The sequence below is a fragment of the Drosophila biarmipes genome, chromosome 3R, assembly GCF_025231255.1.
Source record: "Drosophila biarmipes strain raj3 chromosome 3R, RU_DBia_V1.1, whole genome shotgun sequence".
Lineage (NCBI taxonomy): Eukaryota > Metazoa > Arthropoda > Insecta > Diptera > Drosophilidae > Drosophila > Drosophila biarmipes.
Genome location: NC_066616.1, coordinates 11,042,993 through 11,054,637, shown reverse-complemented (window position 1 = coordinate 11,054,637; position 11,645 = coordinate 11,042,993). Strand labels below are relative to the sequence as shown.

At 51.1% G+C, this 11,645-nt stretch overlaps 5 protein-coding genes across 8 annotated transcripts; 2 read left to right on the top strand and 3 right to left on the bottom strand.

The window, feature by feature from the left end:
• Positions 1-14: 14 nt before the first annotated feature.
• On the bottom strand, positions 15-1,091 carry LOC108032216 (40S ribosomal protein S29). Its single transcript, XM_017106076.2, has 3 exons — positions 954-1,091; positions 411-510; positions 15-350 (listed from the first exon to the last, which is right to left on the bottom strand). Exons 1-3 carry the CDS (start codon positions 1,013-1,015, stop codon positions 342-344), a joined length of 171 nt encoding a protein of 56 aa, XP_016961565.1. The 5' UTR covers positions 1,016-1,091; the 3' UTR covers positions 15-341.
• An 87-nt stretch (positions 1,092-1,178) lies between these two features.
• On the bottom strand, positions 1,179-4,018 carry LOC108032027 (testis-specific zinc finger protein topi). The gene is made up of 4 exons (XM_017105838.3): positions 3,462-4,018; positions 2,421-3,399; positions 2,099-2,358; positions 1,179-2,043 (listed from the first exon to the last, which is right to left on the bottom strand). The coding sequence occupies exons 1-4, from the start codon at positions 3,832-3,834 to the stop codon at positions 1,238-1,240; spliced, it is 2,418 nt and encodes an 805-aa protein (XP_016961327.1). The 5' UTR covers positions 3,835-4,018; the 3' UTR covers positions 1,179-1,237.
• Positions 4,019-4,799: 781 nt separating this feature from the next.
• LOC108032029 (uncharacterized) lies at positions 4,800-7,447 on the top strand. 2 transcript variants are annotated; one of them, XM_017105839.3, is made up of 5 exons: positions 4,825-4,934; positions 5,280-5,520; positions 5,618-6,049; positions 6,102-7,037; positions 7,096-7,447. In XM_017105839.3, exons 2-5 carry the CDS (start codon positions 5,284-5,286, stop codon positions 7,264-7,266), a joined length of 1,776 nt encoding a protein of 591 aa, XP_016961328.1. In that variant the 5' UTR covers positions 4,825-4,934; positions 5,280-5,283; the 3' UTR covers positions 7,267-7,447. The 2 variants fall into 2 exon arrangements, with proteins under 2 accessions (XP_016961329.1, XP_016961328.1); XM_017105840.3 differs by lacking the exon at positions 5,280-5,520 and having other exon boundaries at positions 4,800-4,934.
• Positions 7,448-7,639: 192 nt separating this feature from the next.
• On the top strand, positions 7,640-8,708 carry LOC108031093 (flavin reductase (NADPH)). The gene is made up of 3 exons (XM_017104300.3): positions 7,640-7,798; positions 7,854-7,947; positions 8,001-8,708. The coding sequence occupies exons 2-3, from the start codon at positions 7,860-7,862 to the stop codon at positions 8,540-8,542; spliced, it is 630 nt and encodes a 209-aa protein (XP_016959789.1). The 5' UTR covers positions 7,640-7,798; positions 7,854-7,859; the 3' UTR covers positions 8,543-8,708.
• Positions 8,709-9,248: 540 nt separating this feature from the next.
• On the bottom strand, positions 9,249-11,635 carry LOC108031534 (N-alpha-acetyltransferase 80). 3 transcript variants are annotated; one of them, XM_017105069.3, is made up of 3 exons: positions 11,315-11,635; positions 10,430-10,529; positions 9,249-10,347 (listed from the first exon to the last, which is right to left on the bottom strand). In XM_017105069.3, the coding sequence occupies exons 2-3, from the start codon at positions 10,460-10,462 to the stop codon at positions 9,844-9,846; spliced, it is 537 nt and encodes a 178-aa protein (XP_016960558.1). In that variant the 5' UTR covers positions 10,463-10,529; positions 11,315-11,635; the 3' UTR covers positions 9,249-9,843. The 3 variants fall into 3 exon arrangements, with proteins under 3 accessions (XP_016960558.1, XP_016960559.1, XP_016960560.1); XM_017105070.3 differs by lacking the exon at positions 11,315-11,635 and adding an exon at positions 10,984-11,281; XM_017105071.3 differs by lacking the exon at positions 10,430-10,529 and having other exon boundaries at positions 11,315-11,632.
• Between the last annotated feature and the right edge of the window lie 10 nt (positions 11,636-11,645).

The following is an 11,645-nucleotide window of genomic DNA, read 5'->3' as shown; positions in this document are numbered from 1 at the left end:
ACACAAAATGTAGATACGTTTCTTGTTATGGGTTTAATCAGACGGAGATTTAAACAAACTAGTGTTGTAACAAAGATCCTTCGCGGAAGGTGGTAACTGTTGGAATTCTGTGGTGGTGGCCATACTGGTTACTTGCTTAGAGATTACTTTGGATTACATCGGTTCCATGTGTGCTTTGTCCTTGCTTAAATCCCCAAATGATTATGTGTGTTGCTACTGTTGCTGCTGCCGGCATATTATTACAAGAAGAGGCCGAACTTCCGACGGCGCCTGCCCTATATTAATATGCCGAATGTTGTTTTGCGACGCGGTGAACGCGCGCCGAATGGCGAAGAGGACCTTTAGTCCAGCTGAAGGGGAATTACAAGGTTATTAGTGACCATTCGTGATAGCATCTCCAGCGCACTCACCTTCTTGAAGCCAATGTCGTTGGCGTACTCCCTGAAGCACTGACGGCAGATGTTCAGGCCATACTTGCGGATCAGACCGTGGCGGTTAGAGCAGGCACGGCTGGAATGGAATCGGATGGGATACACCATTAGTTCGGTTCTTCAGAGGGATTCCCACAGCTTGGCACAGTTCCTCCAGACACAGCAAAGCTGTCGCTGCACTCGGCTGAGCCATTTCCCCTCGGAAACCACTCGCTTGCCTCGTGCAGCTCTTACTTTGGCCACCCTTCATTAAGGAAACTGTTCAAGATGTTTAAACACGTATTTCCGTACTCAACCGGGGGCACGAGACATTGGATATCTATCTGTGCAATCAACGACACAAATCAAGTGAAATCAAGCAATACAAATCGGCGGACGCCATGCGTGAAAAAGAGCGGGCGTGAATAACCTCACTTTCTACAAGCATGCGGAAAATCGTGCAAAATACGGGGTTACGGGGCAAGCATTTAAACAAATCGTACGCCAAACGGTGCGCCAGGCCACGGGGCATGCGAATCTTACCAGCATCGGGAGCCTTGGCCGTATTTGCGGGGATGCGAGTACCAGAGAGTAGCGAAACCCATGTTGGCGTTTTCCACGAGAAATTCGAAAAGAAAGGAACCAGCAGTGTGGCCGGGTCGACGACGGAAAAAAATACCGTTCGGCCTGCAAATAAATACTGAAAATCAGCACACGAACGAAAGACTGGCAACGCTGTTTCTCAGCTGGGAAAGAAGTGGCCACGGCTTTAGGTTTTGTTAATTGCTAAGCCTATTTGGCGCTTTATTTGAATTCCTACAGGATCACTACATATAGGTATCGGAAAACAGCGGCTGGGCGGGATTGTTCTTGACAACCACCACCCTGGCGTTCTCCTGCATTTGATCCTGACTTTGCTGCGGATTGAAAATGCTCATCACATCCACCTCCTGGACCGACTCCTCAAAGACAATGATCTGCTGCTCGGAGCCATCCTCCTCCATGGGAACGCCATAGTGAGACATAAGGAAACTCTGGTTCACCTCCCCCATGGGCATGCACATCATTTCCTCCTGAGGCTCCTGAATAACCGAATACTGTATAACCTGTTCGCCAGCCTCGGCAGACCCTGATCCCGAGCAAGAGGCCACGTCCGGAGAACTGCCACCGGCGGCTGCTGCTTGCTGCTCCGGGTTAAATTTCTGGCCTCGCTGAGCAGCAGCTGCGGCCGACTCCAGCTGGAACTTCTGCATCTGCATCATAAGCCGCGAGTTGGCATCCAAATGAGAGTGTCGCGCCCGGATGTGCTTGTCCCGATCGCCGCGCTGGCGGAAGGTCTTGGTGCAGAAGAGGCAGCTGTACGGCTTTTCGCCGGTGTGGATGCGCTGGTGGTTCTTCAGGGCATCCGCGCGGTAGAAGCGCTTGCCGCACTCCTCGCACTCGTAGCGGCGCTCGCCGCGGTGGATGAGACGGTGTTGGTAGAAGACCGATCCGGTCAGGAAGCGCTTGCCACAAACCAGGCAGAGATACGGACGCTCGCCCGTGTGGCACTTGCGGATGTGGTCGTTCAGGTCCGGCCGGATGGTGAACTTGCGGTCGCAGTTCTTCTCCTGGCAGACGAAGGGCTTGACACCTAGTTGGAGGGAAAATATATATATCACTTGGAGTACCTACTACGACATACTCACCCTGGTGGAAGCGCAGGTGCTGCCACAGATGGCTCGACTGGGTGTACGACTTGCCGCAGATGTCGCACAGATACTGACGCAGGCGACCCGTGCCCCCGTTGCGGGTTTCCTTCTCGCGCTTCTTTTTGTTCAAGTGCTTCTCCTCGTTGTGGGCCAGGATTTCGTGGGCGAACTCGAAGTTGACCTCGCAGAACTCGCAGGGCAGCAGCAGCTTCTTACCAGTCTGGCTGAGCCGAGGAAAGTAGTGATAGGAGGTGTAGCTGGAAGGAAGAAGAAATAGCTGCATATCTTGAAGAATTTAAGACCTATCCAAATACCTTACCGATGCTCCTGGAGCAGATCCGTGTTGGCGAACTTAAGCTCGCACACGTTGCACACAAAGTGGCGACTCAGGGTGACATTCAGCGAGCGTATGGCCTCCCGCATGAAGATGCAGTCCGTCTGGAAGTGGGTGCTCGCCTCCTTCGCCGTGTTCATCTGCATGTTGCAGGCGGTGCACTCGAAACGTCGTTCAGCCACATGGGAGGCCGAATGGACGAGCAGTTCGGCTATATCAGCGAAGATATACTCGCAGAACTCGCACTGCAAAACGCTGCCCACGATCAGGGTGGAGAAGAGCTCCTTCTCCCGACGGATGGCCTTCTGCTGGGCGGTCGTTACCGTGACCTCTCCTGCCAGCAGCATCTCACCCTCCAGCAGGAGCTCCTTAAAATCTCTTTTGCCGGAGGTGTGCTGGTCCTCCGGAATACGACACAGCGCTTCATGCTCAGGGTAGTGAACAAAGCCGTGTTTCAAGGCCACAAGTGGATCATAAAAGATGCGGCCACAGAGGTTGCATTTCACCACGACATGGAGACCGGCAGCCGGAGCAGTATGGGGCTGCAAGCTGACCTGCGAGGGGATCATGTCCATGGCGTGCTTCTCCATGTGGCGCACCAGTCCCGAGGGATGCACAAACTTCCGGTCGCACATGGTGCACTCGTTCGCCCCCTTTCCCGACTTCCTGCCGCCCGAGCTGTCGATGCCGGTGGCCATGTCGTACTTCATCTCATCCTTCATGTAACGACGCAGGCGCACCAGGTTCTCCAAGATCACCCGCTCACTGCCTGGCTTGCTGATTGGAGCGGGAGGAGTGGGAACAGCAACTGGCTTCTCCTGCTGAACCACTGACACTACAGCGGGCTTCCGCTCGACCTTGGTCTCACAGGCGTGGCTCTGGAAGACCACAGCATCAAATTGGACCAGACACTGGGGGCACTTCATCCTGCTGCCGGTAGCCGCAGAGGAGTTGGAACGCGAGCCTGAAGGAAAAGTTGATTATCATGTTAATTTCATGCATAACGTGCATAACGAAAAGGATTACCATGGAACACCGATTGTTCGGTGGTCATCTTGCTGCTGGTGACCCCTGCCAGAAATTCACGAATCTTCAGCTGCTCCGCCTGCGGATCGAAGTCCCTCTTGCCGTCAGCCTCCTGCAGGATCTGCTTAAGAGCCGGATCCGCCAGGGTGCGCTCCACCACCACGTCCGTGGGCATTGGCAGAGCGGTTCCCGGCGCCACGGTGAAAAACCTGGACAGCTCCTCGTGGCTGACAATCTGCTCCTGGCCGCCATCAGCCTCGTTGGTGGCCAGCACGGTGGCTCCGGGCTGCAGGTCCTCGGCGCTCAGCTCGGTGTCCACTTCCACCTCGAACTCCGCCAGCGTATATTCACCACCCGAAATGTTGATCTTCATGGCTTACGATGACTTGGCAGAACTTTTAAAATAATTATTAAAAAAGTATATAGTTGGCCAGATTCAGTAAAAAAATAAATTTAAATTTTCCTAGCGAAAGAAAAGCTTGTTAAGAAATTTTACGAAACGTTCCGGCTGCTGATAAGTAGGGAAATGAAATTTGCTTTCTCCGTCGACAGAGAAAGTGGGCAGGATTGACAGTAAACTCTATGACAACTGACAAATTTATAGGGTTCCTATTACAGATGAGGTTTGGAAAGAGTTCTTAGCGAAGCTCAAGATTCAAAGGGGCCGTTGGAAAAGTTATTATTATTGAAGAAACTAAACAAAATCAGCCGAATTTCTAACTAAACTTATTGTAAATGATATGTAATTTATAATCCCTTTTTTATACGACACAGAAGATATAGTAATTTATACAAACGACTAAAACCTATAAAAGTCGTTAGAATGATCGATGACTTCTTTGTGTTTGGAAGTACTCTACTTAAATATAATTTAACTTGATTTTGAATAAAGAAAAAGGCTTGAAAATTTTAGTTACATAGGATCTGTAGTAAGAAAAAGTAATCATATAAGGGTGGCTAATAGAGAAGTTATAAATACATGGAATGATCCAAAAATGTATACTTATTTACACGAACTGGAATCTTGGTATCTGAACGTCACGCATATTTTTAGGCAGGAGGCTCTTGGAGTGCGACAATTATAGATCATAACGTTGTATCCGCTTTTCGCAGAGATTAGTCATTAGTGAGTTACCTGGCAAGGCAAGACATTTGACAGCCAAATCGCATATCGTAGACCTCCATTCCAAAATGTAGTTTACTCCGCTCCAATTGTTTATGTTTTCCTTTGGCTCAGGCTGTCGGAGTCGGCGTCGCTGGCCCAGGTGATTACTGGCCCCCAGTTATCAGTTTCCAGCGCCTCGGCTCCAGATAAGGTGCTTCGCGAAATGAGTAAACGCTGTGCCTAATATGACATACCGCCGCCGTTAATCAGTCCCACAAGGTTCTCGGTGCCGTTCAAACGCCTGTCTACCCAATCCCACCAAGTTTAGAGCTTGCCGGATCCCTGGACACAGCTCCTCGGTGCACACGGTAATTGTTACTTGATGATCCTAGCTGCCTGCTGCCGTTCTAGAGCTCCTTCTACTCCTGCTCCTCCTTTGGGGAGGGCTTCGAATTAGCCGGGTTACCTGGTGACTGGGACTGGGACTGGCGATGAGTCATGTCGGCGAAGGCCCACCGCGATCCGAATCCGAAATTGATAAAAAACCCAGGTTGCGCCAGCAACTCTTATCTGCAAATTGGCTACTAGATAATGCCGCGGGCCATTGTGGACACACGGCGGCTACGGGGCGAGATCCCAGACAAAGCCAGTGGGCGGAAACCTCCTTTGCAGCCCTACTAACGCAGCTCCCAACTACGTATCCGCTTTTCCAGTGCCATGGAGGATCTCACATACGCCTACATCTCCGAGCCCGTGGAGTTTCGGCAGCTGGAGGGCAAGGCCATTGACTTCCGCAAGACCTTCGATCTGCGGGGCCAGGGCGGCGACGAAATGCTCCAGTTGTACCTGCGGAAGGCCAACCTGTCCGACGACCTCGATCGTCTGCCGGCAATCATGCGGCGCGCTTACGTCTATGACATAATTAGGAGCAATAAGGCTCCCGGTTACTGGGTGGTAATGTCCAGCATCCCTATCCTCTTCAGCACCAGCTACATCCGTGATCCCCGAAGCACAGCCTTGTCCTGAACGCAGCCGTTTCCTCTCTTTCCAGCCTCCTTCCATGCAAGTGAGCGCCGACGTCTTCGCCCATCCGCCGCCTGCAGTTCGTCCACCTCCCTTCTACGCCGACAACTTGAGCACCAACGCAAGCATCGACGGCATGAAGAGCTCATCCTCCTCGAACAGCCTGGACAGGTATACGGGCGCTCCGCCTGAAGTTCTAGCGGGTCCAAGCTTCTCCACCAGCGTCCTGGTCAGCAGTAAGGGATCCAAGTACGAGATCAGCGGACCCGTCAATTTCCAGCATGTTTCTGGCGATGTGACAAGGGATCGAACGCGAAATGCCTTCGACCTGAACGCCGACTCCAACGATAATGTGCTGAGGAAGTACATGATGGAGCGAGGCATCACAGAGGCGGACATCAGTCACATGCGCCGCCAGGAAGTGATAAAGAAGATAGTCCACTCCAACTTTACATGGATGGTGGGTGCTTGCAATTCAGTTGAAGATCTTAGTACAATATTTTGCCTTTTAGCCATCAAAGAGCGATCTTCAGGGTCAGCCAAGAGTTCAGGAAAATACCAGGCCCCTGCTCTATGCCACCATTTCCACCAACAACCAGCTAACTCCTCCGTCCTCGCCACCACCGCCGACAATGGTCAATAATTCGAAGCCAACGGCTGCTCCGAACTTCTCCAACTATGCCTCGCTGACATCGAGGTTTGTGGACATCTCAGATATGGATCTGAATGGTCCGCCACCGCCTGCATCGACACCTTTTAGACAGCCGGAAGTGGGGACGGTGGTTCCCGTTCAGGTCCAGCATCAGCAGGTGAACAGACCGAAAGTTCCGCCGCCTCCATCGGCGGTCATGGCAAAGAACACACACGGCTACCCAGCGGCTATTGATATTCATCAAGTGCGTCCTTCGGCAACGCCCAAGGTGTCCAACGAAACCTATGCCACCATTGCACCGCATGGAAAGGTGTCCTCCATGCGCGTTCCACCGCCAGCGCCTCCAAAGCCAACAATAGTGCCCAACACGAATTCCATGGTTTCCGGTGGATCCCTGTACGCCGTGTCCCCAGTGCAGTATGCGCCTGTGGCCAAACCAGCTCCCGTTGGCAAGCCAGCGCCACCAGCTCCTCCAGCCAAGCCGGTTTCGAGGGTTCCCCCTGCTTATGTGACTCCTCTTCCGGTGCAGAACACAAGAACTCCTAGTGCTACAGTTCCAGTTCCTCCCCCGCCGCCACCTGCGGCATCTGCAGGAGCACCTCCTCCGCCACCGCCTCCAATGCCTGTTGCCGCTGCGGGAGGAGCACCACCTCCGCCGCCACCTCCACCAGGTGGCTTGGCGGGAGTTCCACCACCAATGCAGATGCCACAACCGAAGGCAGCTCCGGCTGCTTCCGCCGGCGGAGATCCTAGGGACGCCTTCCTTGCGAGCATCCGACAGGGTGTAACACTCAAGGTAATATAGATGAACCACTATTATACCGGAAAACTTAATCCTTTCCTGAATCTTACAGAAAGTGGACCAGAAGGCGGCCACGATAAGCGGCATCAAGCCGCGCCCGGAACGCAAGCCAGTTGGTGGCGACTTCCTGAGTGAACTTAAGATGGGTATAACGCTGAGGCGGATCAAAAACCCAGCCGATAATCCCTATTCCGAGGAGTCGCAGGAGGAATCGCAGGCGTAACGACTTGGCGGTTAAACTTTTGACCGCGCCGCACCTTACAACACTGAACGGAGCGGGCAGGGTTGCCAGACTGAGAAAATCCGCCTTAACTTATAATTGCGCAAAAATAACATTTAATTTTAATATTAATCACCATGACAATGAGCATTAACGTTTGTAAATAAAATGGTAATGAACACTATTATCACGGTTGTCAGTAATCTGTACGAAAATAGGTTTTGTACAGTGGTGACTCGGAGCAGTGAACAATACCGATTGGTTTTTTAATAAATAGTAAATATGCATTTCCATTTTTAACATATAGATATTTAGTTTAAATAAAATATTTAAATTTTAGAGAGATCTTTTTACCTTTTAGAAAATTTTCACAAAAACGAAATTCGCTGATGGGACTGATCACTGTACTCTAATTTACCTTATGCGTGTGAGAGAGAGAGCGAGAATAATCAGCCGGTGAGGAGAGAATTCGAGGCAATCGCTGGATTCACTTGTGATTTGGAACTTTGGTAGATAAGTAGCACCTGGAGCACAGGTGAGACTGCACTTTTGCCCACCCAGGACTGGACTAAACGCATTCCGACTGCCAGGGATTCATGAACAGCCGCATTATGCAACGCATTGCTATAATTGGAGGAACTGGAATGACCGGCGAGTGCGCCGTCGATCGCGCTCTGGAAAAGGGTGGGCGACCCCACAGGTCAATTATATCCGTACTAATCCCTTCCCGTCGGCAGGCCTCTCGGTGAAACTGCTTTATCGCACCGAGAAGACCGTTCCGGAACGCTTCAAGTCCAAAGTTGAACTGGTCAAGGGCGATGTGACCAACTATGAGGACGTGCAGCGCCTCATCGAGGGCGTGGAGGCGGTGGCCGTCATTCTGGGCACTCGCAACAAACTGGAGGCCACCACTGAGCTCTCCCGCGGCACCGAGAACCTCATCAAGGCCATGAAGGAGGCCAAGCTCTCCAAGTTCTCCATCGTCATGTCCTCGTTCCTGCTGCGCCCGCTCAACGAGGTACCCGCCGTATTCCACCGCCTGAACGAGGAGCACCAGCGCATGCTGGACCTGACCAAGGCCTCCGGTCTGGACTGGGTTGCTATCTTGCCGCCGCACATCGCCGATGAGCCGGCCACCGCCTACACCGTGGTGCACGACGAGGCTCCTGCGCGTCTGGTGTCCAAGTACGACCTGGGAAAGTTCATCATCGACAGTCTGGAGCAGCCGGAGCACTACGGCAAGGTGTGCGGCATTGGCAAGGCACCCAAAAGTGCCTAGAGCACCCCACCATCCATCAAGGGGATCCTAACCAATTGCAACTGATCATTGGAGACGTACAAATTTAATTTGATATTCCTGTCGCAGTCCTATTAATCGGCCAAATGTCTACATACCCGTATGTAATGTGAACGCACAATAAACTTTCCATTTTAGAAGATACGAATTTAATTGCATTTACGTGCGGATTCGCTTTGGCAATCGGACAATTGAAATGTCGTCCCATTAGCACCTGTCGCGCCGAACGCCAGGCAGGTATTTAAAAAATGTGTAACCATAAAAGATCACCGTGCCCGGCCAAGCCAGCAGAGATCAACCAGCAGCTTCCGCTTTCGGGGAGAGCCGCACGGCGCACCCTGGTCGTAGCCTCTACATCTGCAGCCCCATTGAGAGGGAAGTCGTCGGATTTTTGGCAGCCGAGAGAGCGATCTCTATCTGCCTTACATCACGGCGGTTTATTTCTGTAACACAAACATGACGCTCGCTGGGCAGGCATTAACCATTTGGGCACCGAGCCCCCGTCAAATTTGGCTGCGAAAAAATAACATCAATTTATAGACGTCGCCGCCGTGAACTTGAACTTGTCATCTGGCGCACGAGGTGGACGCTTGGATGCATCACAGCGCATCACACATCGCTCATCCCCGCCAGACAGGCGTTTCCGTCGTCGCCACTTCCGCCCAGGAACAACAAACACAGAGAGGACCTCAGTGTCTACACGTTTTATTGGAAGTTATTGCCTTCGTTGAGTGCTTAATGCTAAGGCTCGATATGTTGTCTATATGCTACGTTTCGTTGGAAGATACTTGAGCTTCTTATTATCATCGCAGGCAGGTAGATATTCGTCTAGGAGCAATTACGCACACGCTTGAGCAAAACTATAACAAACGATAACAGCTAAACAGTTCTAGGATTAGGTTAACATTAGCCTTATACATGTACCGAACAGCCCGGGGTCACCTTTGTCATACAAAAAGAACCAAAAAGTTTACAAAATACATGCGGAAAGTAATATTCAAAAATCAACACAAGCGTTTGGTGAATGGTTGCTTATCGGTGTAATGGAATCAAAATCTTTTGCCGCCGCGCAATTCACCCGTGGAACGGAAACGAGGCAATCCTAACAACTTAGCATTTGGCAGACTGCCTGGCGTCCACAGGTTACGGCTCGGAGCAGCTGCTGGCAGGTAAAACCCGTAAAGAATTTCAAGCGTTTGCCAATTTGACTAGTTCACTGCCACTCTCTGATCGGTCTCGGCACGGCCCAACTTGGCTAAGCCCACTACTACTGGCGTTGATGTCTATAAGACCTTCTTCATGTATTTCTTTTTGGCATTTTGCAAGCTTGGCAGCTCGCAGTGGCGCGGCCCGTACATTGTGATGGGGGCGCAGTACTCGTAGCCGATGCGCTCGTAGAATCCATCCTGGTCGATGGTGGACAGGTAGATGGTCTTGAGATCGAGCACCACGCGGCAGTAGTCCTCGGCGAACTTCATTATCAGCTTGCCGAATCCCTGGCCGCGGTGCCGCTTGTCCACCACCACGGACTCCACGAAGCAGGCCTTCTTCTTGGAGGTGATCGCGCTGAGCTTGAGGTGGGCGATCACCCGGCACATGCCCTCGGTGGTCAGCACCAGGCTGCAGGGCAGGCTGTCGCAGGAGGCCTCCAGGGAGCGCATGCGCGCCGTTTCGGATCGCGGCCACTCGGCGTTGATCAGGGCGCAGGTGTCCTTCATCAGCTCCGGGTAGTTGTGGATGGGCACCACGTTAAACGGACTGCCGCTGACATTGAATGGTGGTAGCCCCTGTAAATGGCAGACGGTTAGTTCGGTAGGCTTAAGGGCTCAGTTTAGAGGCTGGAAGAGATTGGTTCTGCTGGTCGTTTACTTCGTAGTACGGCTCCGGTTTTATGTAGCGCATTTCGCTGAAACGGACTGTGGCTCGGATCTGGAAGGGATCCGCTTGAGCCTATTAAGTGTGCGACAATCTAGAAGAGAATAGAATTGAGTTGTTTCCAAACGGCGATCATCCTGACCAGTGTTGGGGGAATACTTAAATATTTGTGACCAGCTATATTTTACTTGTCTTCATTTTAAGCCGAGATTGAAAACCTGATTATAAAATCTTTAAATTTGTAAAGTGTTACGATATATTTTATAGTTATGTGGTTGTTTGAAAGGCCTATAAAAATATAACTCTTTGGAAATTTTACATCCTTTTAAATATATGTATTATTCTTTTGAATATTTTTCCTGGTAAATTTATCTATCATACTGATATACGATTTTTATCATTAATGTTCCCATTATTTGTATCACTTCTGTTAGACTTTTATCTGACTTTTAGAAATAACAGGTACCTTGTACCCAACCTAGGTACAACAAGCTAGTAGCCTTCCCAACACTGATCCTGGCACACACAACACTTGGGCGGTTATTTACAGGGGATATTCGAGACATCCCAGGTGGAATTGGAATAAACAAGACTGGCAGCCATGGAAACGGCACAGACACGCACGCACGAACATATAGTTGAAAATCAAGGTGAGGCGTAAAAAAAGAACGTTTTCGTATGTGCGCCTGGCCGAGAAACGTACGACCTTGACTGGTATAGGCGCTGCTCGTAGGTGTATATGCACACACGGATGAGTGGGTGGCGAGTGTGGTGGTTTCTGTTGTTGTGCGGGTGGTTCTATGTACAAGAGGTCTGGAGTTCACGGTCGATGCGGTAACTAGCTAAATAACTGGTGGATATGAAGGATGATGTGGTTACCATTGCGAGAGCTTTGCGCTGCTGGGCGTCTGATTCCCGTGCGCCACGACGAAGTGAACAGAACGAACTGATATGGTTCCCAATGTTGATGAGGCGAAGTCCCAGAACAGAGGTTCCGTGTGAGAGCGCGAAATTTCGTTTAATAATCTCACTCTCCCTTGTGTGTGTGTGTGCTGGCTGCTACGTTTTGATCGCGCGCCCGGAAAATTGAATATCAGTTTGATTTAAAACGGAATTTGTTTATTTTTAAACTTTTTCGCATCGCCTGCGCCTGCTTCTTCTTCTTCTGCGTCCCGAGCACAGCGTTGCCACTTCGTCGCCTCTGCCATAC